Raw genomic sequence first — 23122 nt, forward strand, 5'->3', positions numbered from 1 at the left:
GGCCAATTCTGCTTTTTAAGGCATTCTAGCTTTTTGGATCTCTTTTGCCATTTGTGTTAGTCTATTTTTTAAGGTATTATTTTCTTCAACACTTTTGGGTCCCCTTTAAGTAAGCAGTTGACTCGTATTTCATGATTTTCTTGCATCACAGTCATTTCTCTTCCCAATTTTTGCTGTCTTTTAATTGATTTTCAAAATCCTTTTTGAGCTCTTCCATTACGTGAGACCAGTTCATATTTTTCATGGAGGCTTTGGATGTAGGAGCTTTTGATGTTGTTGTATTCTTGTGTTTTTATCTTCCTTGTCACCAAACGAAGATTCTATTGTCTGATTCTTTTTCTGGTTTTTGCTAATTTCCCAGGTATTTACTTGACTTTTGTGCTTTTTGTCAAGGTAGTTCTCTGCTTCCAGTGGGGGTATACTGTCAGCTGCTCAGTCCCCCACAATCTGTGAATCTAGAGTTTCAGAAACAGCTGCTTCCACTGCCCTTGATGCTTCAGAGGCTGCCATGGGCTCCTCTGCTCCCTCTGCTGCTGGATTGTACTAGTCTCTCACACATGTCCAACAGGCTTTTTTCTACTCACCTTCCAAGTTGTCCTTGGTGTTTGGGGGTCAAGAAGTCTGGATACCGCCACAGCTGCTAGTGATTCAGTCTCCCTAAGGCCTGCTCAGGCCCTGCCTTTGCTGGCATGGCCCATGCTATACTGTCTTCCACTTCCATCCAGGAGTGATAGATGCTTCCCATTGACCTTCCAAGCTGTCTTGTGCTGAAAATTTGCTTTGCACTGTTATTCTGTGGGCTCTAAAGTTCCAGAATTTGTTTAGAATCATTTTACAGGTATTTGCTGGGGTTTAAGGGAGAGCTCAAACAAGTCTCTGCTTTTCCTCAGCTGTCTTGGCTCTGCCCCCTCAAAAATCTCTCTATTCTCTTTTAAAAATATCATTATGACATTTGACAATTTCTAATCCTTTAAGACTTTTTTTGAAAGATCATTGAAAGCAGCTTAATAATCACATCAGTTAAATTCTTCTAGTAATCTGGGATATATGCAGCTAATTGGTTTCTTAATTATCTTGAGATTCAGTTCCTTGTTGACCTAACTTTTTTGGATGCTTCACCATTCAAATATTTTCCTTAGAGGAAAAAAAAAAAACAAGCAAATAAGCCTTCAGTAGCTCTGCTTTCTATGGATCATTTTTTGTTATGCCGTCTATTCTAAGCAGTGCTCCTATCCCTTCTTCAGTCTTCCTCTTGTCCCCTAGCATAGCTTAAAAAAACAAACATTTTTGTCATCCTCATTTAGCACTGGTAAGATTATAACTGGATGATTCCTTTTTTGGTAGTAATCCTCTATTGCCCCGCTCTTGATTCCATTTTCTATACTCATCTCAATAAATTCAAAGTTAGGCAGTAAATTCACTATGCCTCCATATCTTTCTCTTTAGATAGCTGTCCTTTTTCTTCCTCATCAGAATAATTTTTATCTTCCAAATTTCCTTCTTGAGAGATCCCATGCCTATGCAACCTATTTCTTTTCTCGAATTTTAGATGATAGACCCTTACCTTTCCTTACTCTGAATATTTTGAAATCTTCTCTCTAAAAACATATTGTAGATGCCAGACTACTAGCAATTTTCCTCTCCTCTCTTTTGAAATCTAAAAAAAGAAGGATCGTTTTCATCCAAATTTTCCATCATTTCTACCTCAGCAATCAATTATTCCTTGAAGGTGAGAATTAGGCACAGGATAACAGTTCACCTTATTGGTTTTTTCACCTTTTGAGGAAAGAAATTTTAAGCTAAGTCTAAAATTTATCGACTACTCAAATTTCAGGCTAGAGAGTCACCAGTCTCTGGGTAGTTGACTAAGACACCTGGTAGCAGATACCTGATAGTCAACTATATCATGTCACCATGTCATATTTGTGATCATTTTCCTGAATGTAAATACCACATCTTTCATCTTTATGTCTTGCTGTATAATAGTACATAGAACTATAGTTCATATAATGCACATAGCATTATATGATAGTACCTAATTGATTCTACTTCTTCTATTCATCCTCACCTAAACACTCTTTATTGTGCTTTCCTCATCATGTTCCTATAATTCCATACTTATGTACATACGTGTGCACATATATGTCTATATACATGTATATATATATATATATATATTCAGCAAACATTTTTCATGTCATCTTTTTAATAAGCTACCCCTCTTCTCTGATCCCAGTAGGTAGAGTTTCCTGTCTGATGTGTGACACAGTCACTGTCATGGTTCGTCACTGACTAACCATGCATTTTAGCTTGGGTGATTTGGATAGAGGCACAGCAATAATATCAACCCTTAATTGAATAATTAAGGAGTAGCTTATACAAGAATTCATTATTGGGACCCGTTGCTCTGTTTTGTTTTCCCTTCACCTCTCACTATTTGTTATTATATCAGCTAGTGATGAGCCTATAAAGAGAGGTTATGTAGTGCATTTCAGTTTAATATTAAGGCACACTTTCTGACCCACATTTAAAACTATGCTAAGACTTCTGGGAGTGGAGCCAAGATGACAGAGAAGCAATCAGGCAAGGTCTCCCAATATTTACCTCCAAACAACTATAAAATAACACTTCTTATTGAATTCTTGGGTGGAAGTGCCAATAAAAAGTGTTCTTCCAGTCTAAGATAACATAGGAAATCAAAGTGGTAGTGATAGAAGCAGCAGAAACTTATGAAGCTATGTAGCAAGAGATGGTAGGGGACCTGACAACTGATCAGACAAAGATTACAGGGTACTTTGTAGACACAGGACCAGGCAACTCCATTGCCTGTACCCACTTCTGGGTCACAGTTCAAGGGTAGAGAGAAGCACTTTTAGTCAAGAGAGAGTAGAAACTCTGAGGGGCAGTATCAATGCAGTTGCAAGGAATCAGAGACCCTTTCTGGCTAAGGACGACGGTGCACCAAAAAAGCAGCAACCACACCTCTCCCCAGACTGCACTAAAAACTTCCCAAACCCCTGAAAACAACAATGCAAAAAAAAAAAGACTGAAGCTTGAGAGAGAACCCTTCCTCTCATGCCAGGAACAGAGCCAACTTTAACATAAAGTTCCAAATCAAGAAATAGTATGGGAAAATGAGCAAACAACAAAAAAGAACCTGACCATAGAAAGCCACTATGAAGACAAGGAAAATCAAAATACAAACTCAGAAGAAGACAATGAAATCAAAGCAGTTACAAGCAAAGTGTCAATCAAAGAAAAATGTGAATTGGATATAAGCCCAATAAGAATTCTTTGAATAGCTAAAAATTGATTTTCAAAGTCAAATAATAGTGTAGAGAAAAGACTAGGTAAAAATATGAAAGCAAAGGAAAAAATTTATGAAAACGTAATTAACAGCCTGCAAAAAGAGGCACAAAAAGTACTAAAAGAAATAACACCTTAAAAAACATAGCAGGACAAATGAAAAGAAGAGATACAAAAGTTCACAGAAGAAAATTATTTCTTAAAAAATTAAAATTGAGCAAGTGGAAGCTACTCAATGAGACACCAATAAATAACAAAACAAAATCAAAAGAATGTAAAAATAGAAGAAAATATGAAATGAGATAAAAAACTGATATGGAATGTAAATCAAAGAGAGATAATTTAAGTATTAGATCACCTGAAGGACATTGAAAGAAACCATGCATCACTACCTGGAAGAGATCCTAAAATATAAACTCCCAGAAATTTTAAAGTCAAATTCTGGAAGTTCCAGGTCAAATAGAAAATACATCAAGCCACCAGGAAGCAACCATTCAAATACTATGGAGTTCCATTCAAGATCAGTTAGATAAGATTTAGCAGCAGCCACTTTAAAGGAGCAGAGAGCTTGGAATATGATATTCCAACAGGCAAAAGAGCAGAGATTAAATCAAGAATAACCAATCAAGAATAACTGAATATAATCCCCCAAGGGAAAAAATATGGATATTTAATGAAATAAGGAACTTTCAAGCATTCCTGACAAAAATACCAGAGCTGAATGGAAAATTTGACTTTTAAATACAAGATTCAAGAAAAACATAAAAAGGTGAATGTGGAAGAGAAATCATAAGGAACTCAATAACCTTAAATTATTTACTTTTCTATATGGGAAGATAATGAATTTATCTTCTAAGAACTATATCATTAAAGAGAAGAATTCTTCATAGAAAAAGGGTGCAAAAGTGAGTTGATTATGTTGGGATGACATAAAAAATGAATAGGCAAGAAAGAGAATGTCGTGGGAGAAGGGTAAAGGGAGAGAAAGAATTGGAGAAATTATCTCAAGTAAAAAAGGCATGCAAGAAAGAGCTTTTACAGTAAGTGGGGGAATACTTAAATAACCCTAACTCAGAAAACAAAAGTTAACTAGCCATCAATGATCCCCCTCAGAAAAAAATCCACAGGACCAGAAAAAAATCCCCAGAACTAAGTGAATCCCAATACTATTTTAACCATTAATAAATAGATAAAGGAGTCTTACCAAATTCTCCTTATGACACAATTATGGTTTTGATACCTAAATCAGGGAGAGGAAAAACAGAGAAATAAAGCTGTAGACCAATTTATTTGATGAATATTGATGCAAAAATTTTAAATAAAAAACTAGCAAGGGGATTACAGTAATATTTCACAAAGAGCATACACCATAACAAGGTAGGATTTACATCAGGAATACAGGGCTTATTCAATATTTGGAAAACAGTGCAATTGACTATATCAATAACAATAACAATAAAAGTCATGGTTGATTAGTTGCTGTCCTCTCTGAAAGAGGACCAAAATGACATCACTATGCTAGAGTCAAGTATCAATGTGCTGAACTATGGCTGATTGTCTGGACCAATATGGGCTTGGACTGCTCTACCACAGATTGGACACAAATAGTCCATGTGAACATTTGCGGTGGATTCTCTAAATTTGCACACCCTGTATTTCCTTTGAGCTGTTTCCATTCTTCTTTGCCCATAGAGCACAGCACTTTCTCTGATGTGGGCATGCCATGCTGAGCAGTCCTATGCCAGTGTCTCCCATGTCACATAATCAATTCCAAAGTTCTTAAGAGAAACCTTAAGAGTGTCCTTGTATCGCTTCTTCTGATCACCATGGGAACTCCATAAAACAGTCATTCCTACAAAAAACAATAGAAAGTGTAGAAATCAATGAAACCTCTCTTAAAATGATTAATAGTATCTATTTAAAACCCAGAACTAGTATTATCTGTAATGGGGAGAAACTTGAAGTAAGATCAGGGGTGAGGCGACAATGTCTATTATAACCACTACTACTCAATGTTGTACTAGAAAAGCAATAAGAAAGAAAAGTTTGAAGGAATAAAATAGGCAGTGAGGAAATAAAACTATCATTCTTTACAGGTGATATGATGGTATTCTTAGTGAACCTTAGAGAATCAACTAAAAAACAAGATGAAACAATGAACAACTTTTCAAAGTTGCAGGTTATAAAATTTTTATTGTTATTCAGTCATTCAGCCATTTCTGACTCTTCGTAATCCTGTTGACCATATTGTTCATGGGATTTTCTTGGCAAAGATAGTAGAGTAGTTTGCCATTTCCTTCTCCAACATACAAAATAAAACCACATAAATCAACAATATTTCTATATACTATTAACAAAACTCAGCAGGCAGAGAAAGAGTGATTGCATTTAAAATAACTGCAGACAATATAAAATACTTGGGAGTCTGCCTACCAAGTCAAACCTAGAAACTACATAAACAATTTTCACATGAATAAAATCAGATCTAAACAATGGGAAAATATTAATTGTTCTTGAGTAGGCTGCGACAATATACAGAAATGATAACTCTCCCTAAGTTAATTTACCTCTTGAATGCTACACGAATCAAACTACCAAAGAAATAGTTTACAGATCTAGTAATAAGCAGTAATATAATTCATCTGGAAGAATAATAGGTTAAAGATCAAGGGATTCAAAGAAAAAAAAGTGAGTAAAGTAGCTTGCCAGTTCCAGATTTCGAACTATATTACAAAGTGATAATCATCAAAAAATCTGGGACTGGATAAGAAATAGGATGCTAGATTAGTGGAATGGATTTAGGTACACAATAAACAGTTGTAAATGACCATAGTGATGTAGTGTTTAATAACCCAAAGAATCCAACTTTGGGGGTAAGAACTTTGGGGGTAAGAAACATTGCTGGGAAAATTAGAAAGCAATTTGTCTAAAACTAAGCATAGACCAACATCTGACACCAAATACCAAGATAAGGTCAAAATGGGTAAATTATTTAGACATGAAGGGTGATATCACAAGTAAATTAGTGGAGCATTTTGTATCTGTCAGATCTATGCATAAGGGAAGAATTTATGACTAAACAGATAGAGGAGATTATGAAAGGTGAAATAGATAATTCTGATTGCTTGAAATTAAAAAGGTTTTGCACAAACAAAATTAATGCAGCCAAAATCAGAAGGAAAACAGGAAACTGAGGAAAATTTATGCAATAAGTTTCTCTGATGAAGACCTTGCTTATTCCACATATATGGAACTGAGCCAACTTCACAAAAATATAAGTGATTCCCCAGGTTGGTAAACGACCAAAAGATATGAACAAACAATTTTCAGAAGAAGAAATGAAAATTATCAACAATCACATAAAATGCTATAAATCACTCCTGATTAGAGAAATGCAAATTAAAACAACTTTGAGACCACCTCACACCTAGAAGATTAGCTAGCTTGATAGAAAAAGAAAATGACAAATGCTGGAGGGGATGTGGAAAAATTGGGTCACTAAGGCACTTTTGGGAGAGTTGTAAAATAGTCCAGCCATTCTGGAGAACAATTTGGAACTATGTGAAAGGACAATAAAGTTGTGCCTATACTTTGACCTAACAATACTACTACTAGTTTTGAATATGAAAGAAATCAAAAAAAAGGGAAAAGGACCCATTTGTACAACAGCAGCAACTTTGTATAGTAAAGAATTGTTGTTCTTGTTGCTGTGCCAAAGAAGACCATGCCATCAGAGAAATGATGACATGACTTGCACTTGACTTTGTTTTGAGTGAGGGAGGGCTGTGCAGGTCACCAGCCTCACTTCTCCTCCAGAGCCATCTGAATCTGGTGACCAGATATTCATCAGGATGACTGGAGATGACCCAGGGTTCAAGGGGTGCCCCTTTAGGCCAAGGTCCTGGACAAACCCTATTCGCCTCAAGTTTCCTCATCTGTAAAATGAATTGGAAAAGGAAAGAGCAAACCACACCAGTATCCTTGCAGAAAAAGGAGTCATGAAGAGAGGCGTATGATTGCAAATGACTTAACAAGGGAACTCCCTCCCAGTGGGACAGCACCTTCTAAGACAGGCACGTAACTCCTACCTAGTCTTGAACGCTCATCAGATAGCTAAATCAGTAACTATCGCAACTTAGATAGTCTTACTCAGAGAGGATGAGGCGCCACTTAGAAAATAAAGACTTGCCCAAAATTTGGCCCTCCTCACTGGTAAAGAATTGAAAATTGAGGGGATGCCCATGAATTGGGGAGTGGCTGAACAAGTTGGGGTATATGACTGTGATGAAATACCACTCTGCTGTAAGAAAAGATTAACAGGATGGTTTCAGAAAAACCTGGGAAGACTCATATGAACCCATACAAAGTGAAATGAGCAGAACTGGGAGAGCATTATGTCCAGTCACAGAAATATTGTAAAGATGACCAACTATGAAAGATTTAGCTACTTTTATCAAGACAATGGTGAAAGACAATTCCAAAGGATTCATGATGAAAAATGTTTTCCACTTCAAGAGACAGAACTGATGAACTCTGAAGGAAGATTGTAGCATACTTCTTTAAACTTTATTTTTAGTATTTTGGTCTGTTTTTCAACATGGCTAATATAGAAATGTGTTTGGTATGACCCCACATGTCTATTTGAAATCAAAGTGTTTGCCTTCTCAAGGAAAGGAAAGAGGCTAGAAGGAAAGAATTTGGAATTCAAAATTTTGTTAAAGGTTGTTTAAAAATTTACATATAATTGGGAAATATATAACAAAATAAATAAAATAATTTTAAAAGAATAGAATTACACAGGGAGACATTCTTTGAAGTTTTTTCCTGTGGAAACAATATCTGATTTACACAAGATGACTTGAGAGGTGCTACTTGAAACCTTTCTGCTGACAACTGAGCTAGGCCATACAATTTGACTCACTAGTGTGATCCAAGGGTTTCTGCCTTCTATGCATTTATTTGCTTTGTAAATGGGTAAAACCTATGATTTTCCTGTTCTGAAAATTTTTTGTGTCACTGTTAAGGTGACATGGGAACATGTAGGAGCTAGTAGCCACCTTAGAGGCAGTGTGGAAAAGTAGATAGAACACTGGACTTGAACTTTGACAAAGATTTCAATCCTGCCCAAGACATTCGCTAAATGTGTAATGTTGAGCATGATACTTAATTTCTAAACCTCGGTTTTCTTGTCTTTAAAATAGGGATAATTATCACACCTTCCTTATGGAGTTATTGTGTAGCCCAAAGGAGATAATGTATGTAAAGCACTTTGCTAATCTTAAAGCTCTGTCTAGGGTGTCCTACATGTCTTAGTTCAATTTTAAATCTTAATACACTAATATTTTTGGGACACCCTGTATAAAAACCAGCTATTATTAAATAGGCATCCACTTTGTTTGACAGAAGAGAAATCCTAGTTAGAGCAAACAATGGTGGAGGAGTACAAAAGAACCTCCTCCCAGCAGCATGGTGCTCTGGTGAAGGCTGAACAAATCATTGACCATTATAGCTTAAAAATGTCTTTTAAAATGAAATTTCATGCTTTCTTTAAACAATTTGTACTACTATTAAGAAAAGTTTTGTTTTTCTTCACAAAGAATTATTAGCCTGTTTGCATATTCATCTGATCAGAGTAATGAAAGACTGTAATATTGCCTTTGCAAAATCTAAGTAAGCCAGATCACCTATGCATATGAAATCCTAGCTTTATGTGACTAGATACAGTATGTCCATCTTTTTTTCTCCACAACAAGATTCTAAGCCACTTGAATGCATAGACTCTCTCCTACTTCTTACTTCTCTGTGATGCCTAACACAGTGCTAAGCATTCAGGGAATGCAAAATAAATGTTTCTTTAATGAAGGAACAAACAACTAAGGATTAATTAAATTTTATGATAAATTAGTTACTAGTCCCAAGAAGGAAGAGAAATATCTGTGTACAAAGCACTTGTCCAAATTCAGTTAAAATCCTAGATCAAAGTCTTTTTATCCTGCTATCATATGGTAGAACTTAATACATGGCCAAGGAGAAGTCCATAAACAAACTTCAGTTTCTTAAAATTCCCTACACTCATCCCTCTTGCCACAATATTTGATGAGCAATTTATTCTTTGTGTCTGTCTGTAGGATATAACCTTCCATAGGACATGAAGAATGAAACATAATCGATGTTCTCAAAGGACTTGCAACTAGTTTGGGAGAAAAGACACATATATAAATGACTACAAAAGAAAGCAGGATGGGCAAGTTTGATAAAAAGCAACAATAATAGTCATAATAATAATAGCTATTTAAGATTATCCCTTTTTATAGAAAAGGAAACAGGCTCCGAGAGGGTAAATGACTCACATATGGTCACAAGCCAATAAATGTCAGAGACAGAATTCGAACTGAGATCTTGACTCCATGTTTTTAATGTTTTTCCACTATTTTTCACTGCCTCATGAAGTGATTGGAGGAAGGAGAAATAATTTCCAGTTGAGGGTATCATGTTAAGACGGACTTTGAAGGGACTATATAGGTAAAAGTAAAGAAGGGGAAGGACATTTCAGACAAGGAAAACTAATATTAATAAAGGCTCCTGGAGGAAAAAATAAGTGAATGAATTTATGAGGTATTTACTTTATGAAGTTCAAAGTGTTGGAGTTAAAAATAGAAAAGTAAGCCAGTCTCTGCTCTTAGGGAGCTCTCATTCTAACTGTGGAGATAACACTTGGAAAGTTGAAGCTTCAATTCAGATGGAAAGGTCCCATGGTTCTTAGGGTGCAGTGGCAAAGCAGTTGTTAATGCTTCCTCATTACTATCATTTTCACTGATAAAATCAGATCCTTTTCAAGGACTTTGGGGACAAGAAATCTCTTTTCTGAATCATCGGTAGCCATGGGTATAGCACTGGCAGGAGCAGTTGCCAGGCTGCATCTCCACAGGGGTTGATTCACAGGATGAATTCTTTGGGCACTGGGCTGGAAGCTTTTCCCAAAGCTCTTGAGTTCAAGGTCCTTGACTATCTCATTTGGGGTCTGACGAAAGAGGATTGGCGAGGTGGTAGTGATGGTTGGACTGGATGTGCACATGTTGCTTTCTCTCCTTCAGGGTGTCTTGCTACTTTAGCTAAGAATACTAATGGCTAACATTCGTATAGCACTGTGCTCAGTACTTTACAATATTATTTCATTTGATCCTCACAGTAATGCTGAGAGGTGGGTGCTATTATTATCCCCATTTCACAGATGAGGAAGGTCAGGTAAACAGAGGTTAAGTTACTTGCCCAGGGTCACGCAGGTAGTATGTGACTGAGCCTAGATCTGAATTTGGATCTTCTTGACACCATCTATCTACTGATACACCATCTACAGCGCCTCCTAGCTGCCCAGCGAGGCCGGCTTGCCTCTCCCAGGGGTGGTTTTTGAATGGTAATTAGTGGGATGACTGGTCTCTTCTCCATAAGAGTTGCTTTCCTGGATGATGGCTCTGCAGGCTGAACTAGAATCAAGACCAGTGACCTGGAGGGATATTGCTACCCCTGGTGTGTTTCTGGCTGTCTGATTCTTGGTGGCAGCTGGTGGTGGTAGGGGTGAAGAATATGGGTCCCTTTCTCCACAATGATTGCTCACTTCAGTGACATCTACAGGGGCTAGACTGGAAATAGGTTTGGTGGTTGTGGAGGAGAGGGCACTCCTGTTCTTAAGGTTCTCTGGTTCATGGACCTGGGCTGTCTCCATCAACATCTAAGGGGAAATTGGTGGTGGTAGCAGATTTGAAATTCCTAGCATTTGATGCATCCTGTCTTTCCCTCAGGATGCCTTGCTGCTTCATCTAGGCTGTATTGTCTACTCTGGCATTTGGTAGGGAGGGCTTGTCCCTTCTCCACTGAATTTGCTAAATCAGATGACTGTGAGGGCTAGGCTACAAGATGGAACTAAAACCTGAGGAAGCTGCCATTCCTAAGATTCTTGTGTCTATATATAGCATATTTGGTGAACAAAAATTTATCCAACTTGGCTGGACAGGTACTAATCTGTGGTGCCAAATTTTGAAGGGGTTTAAATATTTTGAAAAATAAATTGACCTTTAATTGTGTTCTGGGGAACAATTTTAGGTTTTTGAGAAAGAGTTCTGAATTATGCTGAGGAAGATTAATATGGCATCAGTAAGGAAAGAGAGGAGCAAAGTCAGGAAATGCTAGTGGAAGCTCTTCTTGCATCTCAAGCAATAGGTAATGAGGGCCTGAACTGTGCTGGTGTCAATAAAAATAGAAAGGTATTTTGGGGCAATAAAATTAAGGAAGAAATATCAGAAGTCATATCGTTCAGTCCTCTAATTTTAGGGGACTCTTGAGGACAGTTGAGGTTAAGAGATTTGTCTTTTGGCTCCAAATGCAGCATTCTTTCCATTGCTTAAAGTAATAACATCTAGTGATGGAGCAAAATCAAGGGGTAAAAAGAATAAGGAATCTGAAGCAACCATTATTTATAAATGACTTGCTTCCTGGTTATAAAAATCTTTGTAATGTCAAATGAGCCAGCCAGATCATTTTATAGATAGTTTGCTTCTGAAAATCATAAACTTCACTGATGTGTGGCATTAAAGCTTAGAATATAAACTGTGGAATAGTATATTTGAATTAGATCACTTCTACACTTCATAATAGGAGGTAGCTAGATGACTGAGTAGACAGAGCTCTGGACCTCTAGTTAGAATGACCTCAGTTCAAATATGGCCCCAGACATTTACTATCTGTGTGATCCTGAGCAAGTCATTTAACTCCTGTTTACCTTAATCCACCTGAGAAGGGAATGATAAACCACTCCAGTATTCTTGCCAAGAGAATCCCAGGGACAGTATGGTCCATGGGGTGAGAAAGACTCATTTATGACTGAATGGTGAAAAACAATAACAATATAATTCATAACATATGTATTCCATAAATAAGTTGAGTGAATTGATGACTACTTTAGTTTATATTGCACCATTCTAGGAAACTTCAGAATTTGTCTTTTTTGATGTGGGTTTCTTTTCTAAGACAGAATATGATCATATGAACTTTAGATACTTTCCCCCCAAAAATCAACCCAAATTTAAGTGATTACTATGTGCCGGGAACAGTCTTAAATGCTAGAGACAGGGAAAAAAAGGCAAAAACACAAAACAGGCCCTCAAGGAACTAACTTACTGAGGGAGATAACATGTAAATAGATAATTAACAAGATACACAGTGATAAATTGCAAAGACGAGAAATTGGATGAAGCATAAGATTCAGTGCCAGCTGCAAATCACTGACTGTATTAACACAGACATTGCAAATCTGTGTGTCTTTCTTCTATTGGTCTCTAAAATGTGGCACTGAGATGTGTTTTAAAGAGCCCAAAACCAGTCCCTTAGCTAGTAAAAGAGAGAGAGAGAGAGACAGACAGACAGACAGACAGACAGACAGACAGACAGAGACAGACAGAGACAGAGACAGAGACAGACAGAGACAGAGACAGAGAGACAGAGACAGAGAGAGACAGAAAGACAGAGAGAGAGACAGACAGAGAGAGAAAGACAGACAGACAGAGAGAGAGAGAAAGAGAGAGAGAGAATAGTACAGTGGAAAAAGAAATCTATTTGGAAGCAGCAGACTTGGATTCAAACCCCAGATCTGTCATTACCTACAAATGTCAAGTCCTTTAACTTCTCAAGACCTCATTTTCTTTGTATGTTAAATGAAGGGTCTAGACGGGATGACTTCTAAGGTTCTTTCCAATTCTAACCTTATGATCTTAAGCAGTATTTTCTGACTGAGCCTGTGTCACTTGTACTTCAATAACTCTAGAATGTCAGCATTGAAAGTGGGACCTCAGAGATTTTATATGAAGCATAAATCCCACTAAGTGCCCATTCAGCCTCTGTTTGAAAATGTCTTTTGATGGGAAATTCACTGCCTCATGGAGCAGTTCATTTCAGAGTTGGACAACCATACTTGTTACGAAGTGTTTTCTATATTTAGCCAAAACTAGCTTCCCTGGAACTCTCCCTCTTGACCCAACTTCTACCCTTTGGAGCTAAATAAAACATACCTAGCTTCTTGTCCACATGTCAGCCCTTCAAACACTTGAAGACAGAAATTATCACACACCTACACACTTCACCAAATCTTCAATTGTTGTTGGTCTGGCAGGGTTTCTATTCCATACTTGTCCCCATACTTGGGATACTTACAAAGGCAAGTCTGTGAGATGGCAAGGAGATGGAATACCAGCTAGGTTAACTTTGTGTTTATTGCTTTTAACCAGGAAAAAAAAGTGAGTCATTCCTAAAATCCAGGAACCAGAGCAGATGTATACAGGGTATCCCAAGAATTTTAGTGCAGTTTTAAGCTTTAATGGCTTAAAATTGGGCTAAGATTTTTGAGATACCCTGTACATGCACACATACACACACACATGCATGCATGTGCACACATGCACAAACACAAATGCACAGAAAAAATGGAGAAAGGAAAAGTAAAAGCATAGTTGGGCACTATACTAAGTGGTTTATAAGATACATGTCTCATTTGGTCATCGTAATAGCCCTGGGAGGCAAACACTATTATTATCTGCATTTTCCAGTTGAGAAAACTGAGGTAGACAGAAATTAAATGATGATGATCATGCGGCTTGTAAGTTTCTGAGGCAGGATTTGAACTCAGGTCTTCCTGAATCCAAATACAGTATTATTCCCTACCCACTGTACCACATAGCTGCCTCCAGAGACACAAAGGAAAACAGAGAGAATCAATTTTGAAATTATATCTTTAAAACCTCCATATTATACTGGCATACATACAACATGATATTTAAGTCTCTACAGGCTAAATAAAATATTTGTTAGCTATTTCCCCCCTCTCAGGTTCTGAAAGCAACTTTACTAATTAACTCTTTCCCTCATCATACTGATTGTGTTTTTCCAGTTGAGTCTATCACTTTGCTTTTTTTGAAACTCTTTTTTATAGGAGAAAATTTTCTGTAATGCCTACAGAAAATGGGATATTTCCTACCCTATGTATGGGCTTAACTCTTTTTTTTTCTGAAACTGAGTTCCAAAATTCGTTATTGGCCTAAAGCTGTGTCTCCATGAAGAATATGAGAGTCCAGGGTATCTGACTGATACTTATCACTGTATTTTTTGTATTCATCATTCAGAGTATGAAATCAAAAGAGATTGACACTCCCAGGAACACTTATGAAAACAACAGGATACTATTTAGTTACCAGTTACTTCTAGGTCTAGGTTCTAAGGCATGACCTTTTAATTGAATCCGAGTTTTACAGAACAAATCCTTTTATTAAGCGGATTTGTTCTGTGAAGTTTGGATTCAGTCAAAGGGACACACTTGAGGACCTAGAGGGCCACATGTGGCCTTGAGGTCACAGGTTCCCCATACCTGATCTAGTACATTTCACTTAGCAGAGCACCAAATGTGGAATAATTACTCAGAAAGGTTTATTCAGACTAATTGTCAGAGGAGAGAGGGAACTTCTCTCTACTAAAGACTGAAATATAGATTTTAAAGTAGAAAACTACTTAATAATCTCACTGATGGGATCTTTGGATAAGATATTATTCATCCCCAGTGGTACAGAGTTCTCTTAACAACTCATACAGAACTGAGAAAAAGAGTATATTTAATCACTCACCACATTCTCAAAGATATATCATCTTAGCCCTTTCTATTTTACTCAGCAGGATTTTCTGTTCTAATATTCATATATCATTAAGAAGCACAAAATCACCAAAGAAAAGCTTTAATCTGAAGCCTCCAGATCTAAAACCTTAAATGTTACAGGCATGTCAGTTTGAGTGATCTAGAAGGAGCAGATTAACCACAGATGTGATCTTAACAGTGAAGCTACTAGGTTTTTTATGTTCAGATTGATTCCCTTAACCACTATATCTTTGAATTTTCTGCCCCCAGGTGGCTGTGATGTTTTTATGCAGCCACTGGATAAATCTTCCTTTTTCCCCCTTGGCTTAGAACTTTTATCAAGCTTGCTCTTTTTATATTGTATGTGCACAAGCAGTCACTTCAAATCCAAAACAGTATGAACCACCTAAAATTGACCTTTATAGATTAATTTGTATCTTTTAAAATCAATTCTTCTATTAGTTGTGGGTAAGATGTTTTTAAAGGGACAACGGCTGTACACCTTAAAGAAGCCACACAGGATGGTGGAAGTCTTAAAAAGTATGTCATATGGGATTCATTTGAACTAACTGAGGCTAGCCTGAGACTTACATGGGACATGATCATTATCTTCAAGTATTAGCAAGGCTGTCATGACGTAAGGATTAAATCAGGGATTCTGAAATCTGTGGTTGTTTTTCACAAACTGTCTTTGCTTTTCACACTTTGAAGACTTTCAGTATAGTTGCTTTCCTTTCCAATTGTATATATTGAATTTATACAGTTACAGAAATTCTGTGAAGGGTCCATAGGTTTCAGCAGATTGTCAAAGGTGACCATGACCTCTAAAAATGTTAAGAAGCCCTTGTCTAAATAACTGCAGAGGGCCAAAGTAGAATTAATGAGTAAAATCACAGAATATCAGAGCTAGAAGAGACCCCAGAAGCCATCTAATCCAACTTGCACCTAAACAGCTAGATCTCCAGTAAGGAGAAACCTACTGTCTCTCATGTTGACCCATTTCTCTTTTGGACAGCTCTAACTGTTAGGAAGTTTTTTTTCTTTATCATACTGAAATCTACTCTTCAGCAACTAGACCCCTTCCTAAAAGATGGCATAGATAATGCAAGTATCCCCATTTTACAAATGAACAAATTGAAGCTTAGATTATTTGACTTGATAATAGACATACATCCAAGGACAAGAGCTGTAATTTTAAAACCAGGAACAATTTTGTTCATTTGGGAATTAAGGAATTAAGACCAGAAAAAAATGAGTGATTTGTCCAAGATCACAAATTCAAATGGTTAGTGGCAGAGTCAGGAAAAAGGAACCCAAGTTCCTAATTCCTAATCTAATGAATTTTAGCTCTTTTCACTATTACCTTCATGTTGCTAATATGCTAATATATCCTTTGCCATGGTCCCTTAGAAACTATATTAAGCTTTTGACACTTTGGGTCAACATCTATTCAAAACCTCAACCTTGAGGCCCCATTCAGTATATTCTTTTGCATTCCAAATCACATCTGACATACAGTATTTAGTAAGAAGAAATATTTAATAACAAAAGAGAAGGGCAAAGTACACAAAAGAGAGATCTTTTTGGAAAAAATAATGAGTTATATTTCAGAATTATTGAGTTTATAGATGCCAACAAGATATCTTATTTTAGATGTACAAAAGGCAACTAGTGATGCAGGACTACGTTTCAAGAGAAACATAGGGCTGAGTATATAAATCTGGTAATCATTTATATAAAGATGATAACTGAACCCATAGTTGCTGATGAAATCATCAAGAGAGATATTATAGAGGGAGAGGAGAAAAGGGATATGGTCAGAGATTTGGGGAACATGAACAATAAGTGGGGATGACATGGATGAATGTCCAACAAGAGACTGAGAAGGAGTGGTCAGATAGGTTAGAGAAAAAAACAGTAGAGATTAGTGTCACAAAATCCTAGAAAAGAGAGAATATCCAGGAGGAAACGATGATCTATAGAATCAAAAGCTCCAAAGAAGTCAAGGATAAATTTTTTTTTAAAAAAAAAAGGCATTAGATTTAGTAAAAAAAAGAATCATTGCAAATTTTGGAGAAAGCAAGTTTGCTTGAGTGATGAGTTCATAAGCTAGACTGAAGAGCATTGTAGTGAGTGAGAAAAGAGAAAGTGGAGTTTAGGAGGGAAGAGGGGGAGAGAGCAAGACAATAGCTATGTGGAGAGTGGGGTCTACTGAGGGATTTTTAAGGATCTGGGAAACTTTAGTGTTTTTATAGGTAGTGACAAGGGGACCAATAAATAAGAGATTGAACAGTGAAAGCTTTTGACAAACTTCAGGCCTTCCTCAGAGAAGCTATATTTAACTTATATTTCTCAGTTCTCTCTGTCTTTTGAGCAAGATCCCAAGTTCCTTTCCAGTGTCTTTTCTTTTGCCAGCCTTTGGGAATCATTTTTGGAAGACAGTTGTGTTGTCTAATTAGCCAACCTACTAAGACATTTTTTTCTAAGATATTATAAATTTAAGGTCGGTTCAGTTTTATTCAGCTATTACTATTTATTTTCCCCTTGAACTGTTTTATCTCTTTAATATCATAATTAACAAATGTAAAGCATACTCCTTCACATATTATGTTACTATTTTGTGTGATTATATAGAAATATCTCCTATCAATGTTCACTATATTCCATATTCCTATGTCATTAAAAATGTTATCATGAAGAAACTATCAAAATAGAGCTATAGACAAGTGTTTAAATTTAGTTTCCTTAATTAATGCTCGCTCTACGTAAAAATTCAACACCAAAAAATTCACTTTGATTTTTCTTCAATTGCTATCATCCATCCATACATACTTGGCCTTTTTTTATTTTTATGAGATTTTCCACTGGCATAGAATATTCAGTGACAATTCTGCATATTTCATTGATTGAATTTCTTGTGGGTGTTAAAGGATCCTAAGATCACTTTGAGATGTTATAACCAAGAGTGCCACCATGACCTTTGACTGTGTAGTTCCTAGTGAAGGAAGTGATCATCTCACCTAATGCTACTCTGGACATCCCACATCTTGGATATTATGTTCAGATCTGGGTGCTATTTCTTAGGAGGTAATTGTCAAGCTGGAGTGTGTCCAGCTGAAAGTGACCAGAGTGGGGAAAGGACTTGAAATAATGGGCTCTGAAGACAATAGAAGGATCCAGGATGTTTAACCTGTGGCGCAGTGCATAGAATGCCAGGTCTAGAGTCAAGAAGTCTCCTCCTTCTGAGTTCAGGTCTGATCTCTGACACAACTTGCTGTATGACCCTGGGCACGTCACTTAACCCTGTTTGCCTTAGTTTTATCATCTGTAAAATGAGCTAGGGAAAGAAATGGCAAACCACTCTTTGCCAAGAAAACCCCAAATGGGGTCATGAAGCATCAGACATGACCAGCAAACAACTGAACAACAAGAAGAACACTTAGTGTAGCATGTGGAATGCACTTTACAAATTTTTGTACTTGATGGGTTGTTACATGGAAAAGAGCTTATATACAATCTGATTGGTACTAGAAACCTGAATTGAAATCAATGAGTAGAAGTTAAGTACTAAATCGATTGGGGCAACTAGGTGGATAGAGTACTAGGCTTGGAGTAAAGAAGATCTGAATTCAGATCTGACCTCAGACACTTACCAGCTGTGTGACCCTGGACAAGTCATTTAACCTCTGTTTGCCTTAATCTACTGAAGAAGAAAATGACAAATCACTCCAGTATCTTTGCCAAGAAAACTCCATGGACAGTATTGGGATGTTGTGATCCATGGACTCATAAAGAGTCAGACCTGACTGAACCACTGGACAACTAAATCAATTTAAGGAATAACTTTCTATTCATTAAAGTTATACACAACTGGAGTGAGATGCCCTCAGAGGCAATAAGCTCACCATTGCTTGTGGTCATTTAGCAGCAACTGGATAATCATTTGTTGAGAATGCCTTAAGCAGAATTCTGGTACATTAGTCCCTTGCAACTTTACCATGCTCTGAGTTATGAGCACTAAGAGGTCATCAGTAACTTACCAGTACTCCTTCCAGGTTCTAATGCTTTTCTTAATCTTATCAAGTTCCTCAGCCATAGATTTTCTGCTTCTATTAATCAAAGATTCAGCCGAGGGTAAGGCCAGTTGGCAAAGCCACCAGTACAAGAGTCACTGAGGCCCCTTTTGTGTCTCGTGATTCTCATGTGACTTGGTCAGTTCAGGGCTGGTCCATTTGTTACAGCTGAAATAATTTTTGACATTTTGTTTAATGCATGATACTTCTTTAGCTCCAGTATGCTGATGAATCTAAAATTTCTTTTCTTGCCTGTCATTAAATCAATGTAACCATGAGTATGCCATAGTACATTATTTAGAATTAAAGGTTTAAGATAGAGCTCTTATAATTCTCTCCAACTTTTGGATTACAGCTTGGTCACAGTAAGCAATCAAGCATAAGAAGTTCAGAAGATTTGCATCTTAACAGTTTCAATAATCCTCCCAGACAATACCAGGTAAATAGGAGTGTTTGCTGGCTAATGGTTCAGAAAGAATGAAAGTGCCCATTGTTACTATTTATTTATGTGGGGAACACAAGAACACAGTTTTTAGTTCCAAAGTAGGAGATATTTAAAAGACAGTCCAAATGCCTTGACTGACAATCAGGTGTACTTCCTACTTATTGTCACCATCATGAAAGTATATAGTCAGTTGCTGCAGGCATTTGCTATTGGAATGGGCCCTGCTCATCACTGTGGGTGCAACATTGGGTTTAGAGTAGAGAATGCCTAGAATCAAATGCCACCTCCATTGGTCACTGAATGGGAAAGTCACTTAAAGTTTTCAAGTCTCAGTTTCCTCATTTGTGAACTGTTATAATACATAAAGGCTCAAATGAAACACAGGGAAAGTATTTTACAGCCCTTAAAGCACTACCTGAATGTCAACAGTTCTCACTGTTGTTAGTAGTCAGATGCAGACAAATGCAGGCCATGTTGGAATAAAGATTGAAAGAACAAAAAACTGACCTCACAAATCCACACGTATTACCTACTAATTGATCCATACGTTCTGTTTCCAATCAAACAAATATAACCTTCACTGGGTGGGCTGCACATTTAATGAAATGGTTTTAAATTCAGGATTAACTTTTAAATAAATTGGTCTAGGTAAGCCAGAATCTTCTTGAAAAGAAAAAAAAACAGTCTTGGAAGTTGTGAATTCCTTGCTAAATCCTCAGAACCATAATTAGGGATTCTTGTGCTGGCGGCAAGGATAGGGAACTTTGTGGCAGTCGAGGCAGTAGAAAATACAGAAGACAGAGAGGATACAGGTACAATACTATCAGGAGAGGAGGATGCTAATACCTCAGAGAGTTCAGCTCTCATTATTACCGAAGTTGGAGAGGGGCAAGAAGCTGGGTCCCAATGAATGCCAAACCAATAGGATGCTGGATGATGATAGCCCAGGAAAGGTTGTATTGTTGCTGTTGTGGGGGAAATGCTCTTCCGGGGAGGAAGCATATGCCCCCTGTTTCCACCTTGAAAGTCAGCACCTTCAGCCATTCATCTCATGCTAGTTCTGATTCTGTAAATTCTATAAATTTCAAAAGCAAGTGAATGTCAAAGAGTATAAAAGAGTCAACTTACAAATGATAAGAATGGAAAGTTACTTGTAAAGCCAGGGGAAAGTTGGTGATATGAACTCTTTCCTCTTTTCTTTACCTAGAAAATAATGAAGCGGCTCATCAAAAGATATGTACTGAAAGCCCAGATTGATAAGGAGAGTGATGAAGTCAATGAGGGTGAGTTCACCATGGTCCTGAACTGCTTTCTCAGAGCTGGCAGAGCTAAGGGCAGAGACAGGGTTGTCAGCAGACAGGGTTCTGAGAAGTGGGCTTAGAATGGGTGATGCTTTAAGGGGAGAGAATGAGCATGGGCCAGTCAATCAAATATATACTTTGGAGCAAAACACAAAATATGGGAGGTTTTGGGGTAGAGGCACCAGGGTGGAGGTAGGGAAGCAGGCTATCTAATCCTGGGCCTGGAGACAAGAAGACTGGAGTCCCAACCCTGACTTAGACACTTACAAGTCATGTCACCCTGGGCAAGTCACTTTATCTTCAGCTTGTCTCAGCTTCCTAGCTTATAAACTGGGGATAATAATAGCAATTACTTTCCAAGATTGTTGTGAGGACAAAATAAAATAATCTTTTCAAAGTGCTTAGTACAGTACCTAGCACTTAGTAGGCATTGTACAAATGCTAGTCATTATTATTTGTAGTAGCACTGATAATGTTATGATTATTATTGCTAATTATGAGTATTAAGATTATTATTGCTAATAATCATAATAATCCCTGAAACTTCCATATATTCTTCTTCTTTCAGTTTATCTTGGAGGTGATTTTAACTGTATCTCCTTCAATCACTAGTTACAGGAAACATTTGCTTATTTAATTATTTAATTTAATTATTCAGATATGTGGTGTTTTCCATACCAGTTTTTACATATATATGTGTTAGTTCTCCAAGGATTTGTGATCATCAAGGTTAGCATGCCCTCTGAAGGCAGAGATGGTGCCTTTATCCAACCTGGATGGACCTTGAAAGCCTTATGGCTGGAAAAAAATTGGCATCTTTCATTCCAGTAACCATCCTCTATGAACTCAGATGTGCTGATTCTTGGGTGGCATTTAGATCATCCCCAGTCAGTTTTTCCCACTTTGGTTGAAGCTCCCAGGATTTGTGCTCTATTCTCAGAGCCTTTTGGGAAATAGCAAGGTGCTACAATGGATAGACTGCCAGCCCTGGAGTCAGGGGAACCTGAGTCTAAATCCAGCCTCAGACACTTCCTAGATGTGTGACCCTGAGCAAGTCACTAAGCCCTGTTTTCCTTAGCTCCTCTTCTGTAAAATGAGCTGGAGAAGGAAACGGTGAACTTTGCCTAGAAAACCCCAGATGGGGTCATGAAGAGTTGGACCTGACTAAAACAATTCAGCAACAACTCATAGCATTTCAGAAGGCAGAATCTCTTCCACACCATGAAGAGGAACCAGAATAATCCTTTAGCATAAATCATATACATGGTTTAATGCAGTTCTTGGGTTACATGTTTAAAAGAATTGTGTATATTATTTACACAAGTGCTCTTAAAATCCATGTTCTTTATTATAGGTGAACTAAAAGAAATAAAACAAGACATCTCAAGTCTCCGCTATGAACTTCTTGAGGAAAAATCCCAGAACACAGAAGATCTAGCAGAACTTATTAGAAAACTTGGGGAGAAATTGTCAATTGAACCAAATCAAGAAGGAAGCAATAGATAACATGAACACTTTTTAGACACTGAAATGAAATTGTCCACTTGAAGCCATATTCTTTACCAAATAAAAGTGATATAATAATAACTTTCCTCCCATTCTTCAATAGTTAAAAAGTCACATTAAAACTTGGGCCACCATACCATATTATATGAACCCTAATATTTTATGTCATCTGCAACGAAAATCTTCTTTGACTGCTGTATAAAAATGGCCAAAAGCAGAAGACTATGCTCACTATTGGTCTGGTTTATTGCTTTTAAACTCTTTAGGTATATAACTGTTATGTGATCGGCAGCAGTGTAATTCAATGCCAGGAGGTTTTTTGGATATTACTGACAGAGGGATTGTGGAGGACAGAATGACCCTTTCTGTCCTGGTAAATTCCAAGGCAATTGTCTTGTCTCCTTCATAGATATCCTGTTGATGTCTCATAGCAGTCGATTTGGGGTGAACATTATTATGTCTTTTCAGAGAGTCTACCCACTTAGATGCATTTTTCCAAATAGCATGATTGACAGAACTTGTTCAGAAATGTCCTTAAATCATCCTTACATTTTTCCACTCATCTCTCAAGGATAAAAAATTTGCTACTTCCCTTCGGTCCTGGAGATAGTGTAGTTAATTTGGTTCTAAACATTTACTGTTTTCCTTTTGTAGCTAAGCAAATGTTAATAATGAAATGATATTTATCTGTTCATTTTAATACCATGGATGGTGGTAAATGAAAGTTTCCTGGCAAATTAATGTTCCAACACTAGTGAACAAACACCCAGACAATAAATGAATTATTTTTAATGCAAAAGTTCAATCAAATTGTCCTATA

At 37.1% G+C, this 23122-nt stretch overlaps 1 protein-coding gene across 1 annotated transcript in view; it reads left to right on the top strand.

Annotated features, from left to right (window-relative positions):
• The window catches only part of TRPC6 (transient receptor potential cation channel subfamily C member 6), a 182761-nt gene extending 160378 nt beyond the window's left edge, over positions 1-22383 (top strand). The window contains exons 10-12 of the mRNA XM_072611288.1: positions 19406-19489; positions 20703-20778; positions 22151-22383. Coding sequence (XP_072467389.1) covers positions 19406-19489; positions 20703-20778; positions 22151-22302 — 312 coding nt within the window. The 3' untranslated portion in view covers positions 22303-22383. The remainder of the gene's footprint in view (positions 1-19405; positions 19490-20702; positions 20779-22150) is intronic.
• The last annotated feature ends 739 nt before the right edge of the window (positions 22384-23122 follow it).

Source organism: Notamacropus eugenii, chromosome 5, assembly GCF_028372415.1.
Source record: "Notamacropus eugenii isolate mMacEug1 chromosome 5, mMacEug1.pri_v2, whole genome shotgun sequence".
NCBI classification, from domain to species: domain Eukaryota; kingdom Metazoa; phylum Chordata; class Mammalia; order Diprotodontia; family Macropodidae; genus Notamacropus; species Notamacropus eugenii.